The following is an 8,716-nucleotide window of genomic DNA, read 5'->3' on the forward strand; positions in this document are numbered from 1 at the left end:
AATTATTCCACTTATACCACGGTTACCACACCACAAGACATTATTAAAATGTTTAATTTCAATGTTTGTCATGTTATCGTCTCAAAATGCTGTTGATGGTAGGACTACTTTCTTGCGCATCTCATTTCCGTTAGAGCGAACGGACTCGGAAGCTTGAGCCACGTGTGTGTGTTTGCAGTAATGACAGAAAAGCCGGTGAAAATAAATTATTTATTCCTCGTATTGTTTCTATCTTCAGCAGCAAAAAAAATCACGCAAACTTTTGAAAGAGTAGGTCTATCAAAATATATTTGTTATTAGGTATAAGGAGCACGAAGAGGAAAACGAACCAGTAGGCTATCCGTGTTTATTAATGCATTTTGCTTTTCTAATTAGATATTTTACTTATTATATTTCAATGTATTTCTTGTTTTTTTTAATGCTTTGTTTAATGAAACAAAACTGCACACGTTTCCGTTAACAGTCCAGTTTGACATTATAACGTCAGATCAAGAACAGGGTGCTGTGTGCGGTGATGGCCTGTAGGCTACACTATAACCTTCTGTTGTCTAAACTGCGCGAAGTGATATGGAACTGTAATGCGGTCAGCAGACTTGGAACACCTTCACATTTTACTGAAAGTTAATGCATACCCATAGAACGTTTGTAAACCAATCAGGTTGAAGCATTCAACAGCCCCGTGTTATAAATAACTATGTTGTATAGAGACCTTACAAAATGAAGCATTATGTTTTTATTACCTTAGAATGAGCTACAGTATTTCTATCTACATGTATCTTTTTATTTTGCAGAAGCCGCATTAAACATCAGTGTGTTCTCTGCGAATCGAACACAAGTATAAGAATGAAACCATTCTTATGTCAAATTGAACACTGGGGGTTGATTGCACTGGCAATATTTAATATGTAAAGTGTCAATATAGCGCAACATAAACAAAATGGTTTAATTTTGGCATTTCAATCTATAAAAGTTGTGTATGTGTGACAAAAAAATATATACTTTACATATTCTCAGTGCTGTCATGGAGGATAACTGAAATTTTGTCCCGGACTTGTATGGTAAAGCCCACCCAATGGACTTCAGGACGAAGAGGCCCATTCATAAAAAAGATGTCCAGAGTCATGTGACTTTGTGATGTCATGAGTACCGCAAGTTACACAGCAACAGGTGCGTTCTCTTGCGATGTATTGTTCTTGATTGAACTTGGCAGCAGGTAAACCGTTCCATCAGTGCTGAGCTGAAGTTTGTAGCGTTTGGGGTCGTAGGGGTTTCCGTGCTCATTTCGGAGCTGGCTGAACACCTCGTTGTAAAGTTTCCTGAGCTTTTCTTTAGTATCTCGAAGATCTGTGGTGTTCCTCTCTCGCTCCTCCTCACCCTCATCCTTCTGCCTCTTCAGAGTCTCCACCTCTTCTTCAAGATCCACGAGACTGTCCAACTTCCGCTTGCGGCAGCTCTGGGCGGCCATCTTGTTTTTGCCACGCCGTCGAATGTCTCTGATGAGGGTCAGTTGAGCGTTGCTGAGTTTGCCGGAGTTGACGGCCTCGTTGAACGGCTCCACGGGCAGGGTGATGATGTCACGCACGCTGAGCGGCAAACCTAACGCTCGGGCCCGCTGCTCGTCACGACACACCCGCCGGGCTCCTCTCCTCGTTTTGAGGTTGGGCAGAGGTTGTGTTTGGGGTTTGTCTTGCGCACACGTAACGTGTTCATCCAGGGATACGGGGAGCAGGTCGATGTAATTTGATTGGATGCACACTAGCTCCTCTTCTGATTGGTCAGAAGCATACAGAGATGTGTCCAGATCTACAAACCCAGAAGAAGCAGAGTCATCAAAACCCATCAGGACGGGGCTGTCAGTGACACATGGAAGCGGACGTGAGGTTTCCCATCCGGCCGGACCGCTCGACTCTTCAGGGTGAATCTGTGCGCTGCTACTGACGCTCGGTTCAGGACAGAACTCACTGAAGATGGACTGGCATTGAGTTAAACTCATCTGATTGAGATTCTCAGGCGGACTGGAGCTTAAAACTGTGTTTAAAGGTGAATCGGTTGAATCTGACAGCGCTGGTACGCACGTCTCCAGAAGTGAATTACAGGGCGTGGATAACAGCTGAGCGACGTCTGAAGACTCAGAAATGGCCTTTGTTAGTTCGCTGAGATCACACAGCTCATCCTCTGAGTTTTCCTCATGTGACGGGATGTTTCGGCACATGTCAATGATGTCCTCTAAAGGCGAGTTTGGGCTCTCAGACTCCAACAGATCCAAATAACACTAACAGACACAAAACACAAAATCATGAATTGTCACAGATTGAGTACGATAAAAAAAGTACATTTTCCTTTATGACTGATATGAGAAAACATCATAATGCTCAATAAATGAGTATTATAATGAGTAATATGACTGGTGAAATAAAGCGTAGCGCACTCACAGTAGCCATATGTGAAAAGTTTCAGTTTCTTTTTCTTCCTCAACTACTAATGTGACTTTGTCACAAACACATTTGTCTTTTGCATTAGTGTGTCATAAAGTCACTGACAGACCAAGAACACCTCAAAGTCTTGTTACAAAAGTGTCATTTACAGGTGTGACATCTCAGAACATCAGGTTTTTGTGAAATCTTGTCAGATAGTAAAGATTATCTTCATGCTTTTCCATGAAAAATGTGCTTATTGTAGAACTTTCAACCCTGTGTGTCTCAGATAAGACCACACCTCACAGTAATATCATCATTACTTATTAATAGTTATATCAGGAACTAATGGCTTTTATGGTATTAATGTTTACTTATATTGATTTGCTGATAGGTGTAGTGTTTAAGGACATACTGCAATCAAATCTGTTTAAACACACAGTTTAGATCAGTATTTTTCACAATGGCCTCTGATCTCACAACCAGCTTTAAAAAAAACAGATTGAATAAAAATGTGATTGTTCTTTGACAGTCATTTCCATGAACATTTGACCTAAACATGAATGTAAATGGATCTGATATGTATCAAAAATCATGACAATAATGTTTAAATAAAATTTGTCCCAAAATAAAAAAATCACATTTTGAGTAGAGAATATGTTTCAAAATGGAAATGGCACTCGTGAGCCGGTTCAGATGTGCCCGTGTGTGTGTGTACTTGTTTTTATACATTGTGGGGTCCAAATGTCCCCACAATGATAGTAAAAGTCTCACACGCTTACTTTGTGGAGAACGATGGCCGGTCCCCACAATTCAAATGGATAATTAAACATACTAAATTATGTTTATTTGAAAATTTTAAAATGCAGAAAGTTTTCTGTGATGGTTAGGTTTTGGGGTTGGGTTTGGGGAAGTGTGTGTGTGCGTGTACCTGTAAATCTGCTACTGATGGAAGTTCACTAAACGCCTGCTCTTCCGAATCGGCTTTCTGAGACTTAGAAAACAGCAGAGCGGTCAGCAGGGGATTCTGGGTAATGGGTGACTGCTGAGTGGACACCGTAGAGGGTGATTTTACAGAGCATGACATGACCTTAAATGCAATGAAAATAACCTGTTATTAAAGCGTGTGTGTGTGTTATTATAGTGTTGATCTGTGTTCATTAAGTAAGGGATAATGTACAGGCAGCCGGTTGTTATAGCAGAAATATTATACAACTTATTTGCCGATAACAGCCGGCTGCTTGTACATTATCCCGCTTATTACACGGCTACTTGCCACATGAGAAAAGAACCGGACCAATCAGAATCAAGCATTCCAACGAGTCGTGTAATAAAGGAGGGTTTAGGGTTGGTCAGTAGAAATTCCGCCATTAATCCTGCGCTATGTACGCTGTGCAGAGTAATCCACCCCAGACGGGCGCTTCCAGCGTTGTTAATGATAATGAGAGTGATCTAGTTTTGGCATGTCTCCTGCCCCGTGTAACTATAGGATGTTTATGGTTGCCAAGCAACAATGTAAGTTGATGCCAGACAGACTATGAATGCCTGAGCTTTTAATTTGCTTCCATTAGGTTCCAGTCATGCTATATAACATTTGTGGTAATATTATCAGTAGGGTCTTAGACGCTTTGATCTAAAGTAAAAGTTTTTGTCTGTGTGTGTCTAAAGGTTTGAATGTATTTCTATGAAATGGATACCTGGGAGCTGACTGAAGAAAGGCTCGGCAGAAATTCTCCCGTCTCCTGGTCTAGTTTCTGTAACCTCTGCATAATCCTCTCTCGGTCTCTCTCTCTCTTCTGCTCTCTCTCCCTCGCTCTCCTGGCCTCCTCCGTCCTCTGCCTTAGACATCCGTCAAAGACCTCTCTCTCCACCCCCAAATCCACATCCTGCCTCCATAAAATATCAACCAGATCCTAAACAGAGAGACATAATGCACTGTAAACAGATCATTTAACATGTTAATGATCTTTGCAGACACGCTCATATTACTATACGAGGATGTTTGCATGAACCTTCCGTGCACTCTCATCACTCATGTTGTTCGACATGCGAAACATTTGCATTTACATTCATTTGCTTGGCAGGTGCCTTCTTACTGAAGCCACATTTAAAGTGTGCACATGAGAAGAGAAAAGTATCAAAAATCCTTCATATTATGAAGTCGCCAAATTTTCACCATATCAAAACAAATACACAACTGCACACGTTTGTCATCATTGATAAAACAATATCTTGTAATCACTTCTTTTGATATGATGAAATGGAATGTGGAGAGTTTATGATGTCAAATCGTGTGTGTTCAGAGGTTGGCCTGCCACTGAGGGAGCTCATTCATATTGATATATGACAGCAGCCCAATAAAACCTTTTATCTGCTTTGCTTTCTAGGTTAAAGTAAACATTGATGACATCAACATATATGGGAGGGGAAAAATAAACATTCGCTTCATTTAAAGCAACACTGTAGAACTTTTGCTCACGGCTCCCCCATGTGGTTGATAAGCGCAATTGTCTGTTACCAGTGTTGTAAATAATGTTGCTGTATAAGCTTTCGCGTGGGCAGCGCAACACACGTTAATTTATTAACAAAGCTGATGGAACCGGCGAATGCAGAAACGCCATTTGGAAACCATATCGCACTCTACCGCAGGCAGGGGATGGGCGGGGCTGTGTGTACCGACCCGAACACACAACTTACAGAGTGTGCTTTCAGCCGCTATGAGCCTGCTCAGGTAGCAGCGGGAGTAGAATTCGTCCAGTTATGAGGTGTTCTACCACTGAAATAATTTTAATTTAAAGACATTATTTTAAGGTCGAAAAACAACAAAGTGTTGCTTTAACATCAGCTCATTTAATTTTAACTGAGTTTAGCACTGAGTCACGTGGTCGGGAATCACAGGTGTCAAATGAGAATTTACTGTAGTTTAATGTGTAACCTTTACTGTCCTTTCAATTATACACATGTCCACTTTCAGTGATGAAGTACAGATTATTACCAACATGCTTTTTACAAGGGCAAACACAGTAAAAAACATTTTCAATGTGTGAATGTTACATGTGTTTTATATGAATCAGTGAATGTTACACATGTGCTCTATTTGAATCAATGTATTTAAATGTTATCTGTGCTGTCTACGAATGTGTGAATGTTACATGTGTTTTCTAAAAATGAGTGAATGTTATCTGTGCTTTCTATGAATCAGTGAATGTTACATGTGCTTTTATGAATCAGTAAATGTTACATGTCCATTATTCATCAGTAAATATTACATGTGCTTTTATGAATCAGTAAATGTTACATGTCCATTATTCATCAGTAAATATTACATGTGCTTTTATGAATCAGTAAATGTTACATGTGCTTTCTATGAATCAGTAAATGTTACATGTCCATTATGAATTAGAACATGTTACATGTGTTTTCTATGAATCAGAAAATGTTGCATGCGTTTTCTACGAATCAGTGTGCTTTCTATGAATCAGTAAATGCTACATGTCCATTATGAATCAGAAAATGTTACATGTCCATTATGAATCAGAAAATGTTACATGTCCATTATGAATCAGAAAATGTTACATGTCCATTATGAATCAGAAAATGTTACATGCATTTTCTATGAATCAAGAAATGTTACATGTGTTTTCTACGAATCAGTGTGCTTTCTATGAATCAGTAAATATTACATGTGTTTTCTATGAATCACTAAATGTTACATATATGCTCTATTTGAATCATTGTGTGTTACACGCACAGTGAAACAAACAAAACCTGCTATAGGCACAACAGAAAGCACTTGTAACACAGTCAGCCACAATGTCTTTGAACCTGTTGCCCTCTCGTTCGAGTCACGCAAGTAAATAAATGCTCCAGATTACATGAGACATTGTGAATGCATTAAGAGCTATTTATCTCATTCGACAACCCACTGAAAACAATTCCTCAGATAATAGAGGAAAAAAGGCAGAACAAGAAAGACTGGGACAAAAAAGGTATAAAGGTGAGTTGAGTTAAAGGTGAAGGCACACACCTACAGCTGGGTGGTGCATGTGATGCAACTGTGTGAAAGTGTATACCGGGTGATTAGTGTTGTGTGTATAAAGGACAACCGATGTGAACTCTCCCTAAACATGAAAACGGGGGTGTGTCTGGCCCAAATGCAACCAGGCAAAATGTTTATTTAACCAGGCTGCTCACATGAATTCATAAGCCCCGGACAACATTTCCCAAGGTTACAGACCCTCACAGATTTTAATTTATATTTTGTGTGCAATTATTTTATTAAACTATGGCATATGTACTATGGCAGTGTCACAAAATATGTCATTGCAAAATAACAAACTGTCAAAACATTTTTTTTTTCATTTAATTTGTTTGTTTAGTGGTTTGACAAACCAAAAAGTGCAAAAGAGCAGCTCATTTTGTTTAAAAAGTCAGGTGAAACCTAGATTATGCCATCAATCTACATTTAAGACAAATGCCACATTGTTTGATATTTAATGCAATGGCATTCATACATGTTAAGTGTGGTTTAACTGTCTAAATATTTTTAGGGACATTATATACACAGGAGCAAATATCCCAGGAGGGATTGATAATCTAGTTATCAAATTTACAAGTAACATTGCAAATTTAAGTTCTATTTTGTTGTACCTCCCTAAACTGAAATGAAATATTTTTATAATTGTAATGTAATGTAGTGTAATGATACTGACGTGTTTCATTTTGAATTTGGCACATTAGCTGCATTTGAATTTGGTAAAAAGTAAATTGTGGGTCATTTACGTTTTAAAAAGTAAAGATTGAATTTTGGAGTTTATCTGAACGTTTTGTTTCCTGAAAAGCCTGACAGACAAATATACTTTAGTTTATTCTAATGTTTTAACGTGAGATGCTGACTGTAACGTAACCACAAACTTGCATCAACCACATTGTGCTCTATTCCATCACACAAAAACACACACAAAGTGTCATGAGATGAAGAAAGTGGCATAATCTTGCATACATAAAAAACTTTTGAAGGCTTAAAATATCTATAAGATTGCATTCATTCTTTCAATTTTTTAGCCAAGTGGGCTTTTTAAATCAAATCAGATACATCTTCACGTAAAAACAACATGTTTTACATGAACAAGGGTATAAATCATTTTCCATCAATTAAACCAAATGCACTAATCTTTATTCTGAAGATTTAACAATGTAATTTGTATAGAGAAACTTTACTCTCATGGAATTTTACTACGTTTATGGAATAAGGTTTGGTCAAATATATCTGATTTCTTTATGTAACCCACACTAACATTTCTATTAAATATTTTTAAACTTACCAGCTCGAACTGAAACTTGGTTACAGGTTCTTCCATGTTGTACAGATGATGTTAAAATGGTCCTGCACGCGATGGCAGTGCTTATGGCTGAATGACATCTGACGACACACAAGCGTATCCTGAGAGTAACACCCCAAATACAGACGAGACCGCCTACTACAACCTTCAGCCAATCAGAAAACAGATAACAAATACTAGTACGCACCACCCCTGTAGCATTAGCCAATCAAACGTTACAACTAAACAAAATTGACCTGTTTCGAAGGAGACACGCCCTCGTAACTTTAAACACGCCTTTACAGACGTCTTCCCACATAAACGCAAACAGATCGGCGTATGATATTCTAAACATCGCGAGAGCGATTCGAAAGCTATGCGTTAGCACTGGTCTCGCGATATTTTTTGAAGTGACGCCGATCGGGCTGCGAAGCGCCACAAACACCTCAAGTTTTTGAACTACATGAATAAAACAACCCCTTGTAGAAAAGAAAATCACAGGCTTTAATCCATGAAACGTAAAAGCACCTTAGTAGATTTCTCACAACCCAAACAGTGTTCTTTTTATAATGTGCGTTAATAAACCTAAGAATATAAATTCGATTAAAATATGTGTTTAGGTGAATTGCTCCCAATAGCGAACACACTAAAAGGCAACGAAATAAATGATTAAATGCAACAAAACTACAGCTTTGCTCGAAACACACATTGCATATCTTTCATGAACTTCTCCCCGTCCGGCTGTGTGAAATGTGACAGGTCAGTGTAAAAAGCGCCATGACCACTCCACCTACGCCAAGGGTTCGAGCTCAGAGACGAGAACTGAGAAGTCTCTCCAACGAGCGCGTTCATGTGTGCCCTACACGTTCACGTTTGGCAGCTCCACGTCGACATTCCTTCAGCGACTGAAAGAGGGTCCAGCGGTTCACACAGACAGACAGGACAGGACAGGACAGCCACCGGTCGACCCTTAAGGTAAGA

At 39.1% G+C, this 8,716-nt stretch overlaps 1 protein-coding gene across 1 annotated transcript; it reads right to left on the bottom strand.

The window, feature by feature from the left end:
* Window positions 1-269: 269 nt before the first annotated feature.
* On the bottom strand, window positions 270-8,503 carry nfe2l2b (nfe2 like bZIP transcription factor 2b). The gene is made up of 5 exons (XM_057338424.1): window positions 8,443-8,503; window positions 7,739-7,901; window positions 4,112-4,327; window positions 3,346-3,504; window positions 270-2,272 (listed from the first exon to the last, which is right to left on the bottom strand). Exons 2-5 carry the CDS (start codon window positions 7,772-7,774, stop codon window positions 1,154-1,156), a joined length of 1,530 nt encoding a protein of 509 aa, XP_057194407.1. The 5' UTR covers window positions 7,775-7,901; window positions 8,443-8,503; the 3' UTR covers window positions 270-1,153.
* Window positions 8,504-8,716: the final 213 nt, after the last annotated feature.

Source organism: Triplophysa rosa, linkage group LG7 (assembly GCF_024868665.1).
Source record: "Triplophysa rosa linkage group LG7, Trosa_1v2, whole genome shotgun sequence".
NCBI classification, from domain to species: domain Eukaryota; kingdom Metazoa; phylum Chordata; class Actinopteri; order Cypriniformes; family Nemacheilidae; genus Triplophysa; species Triplophysa rosa.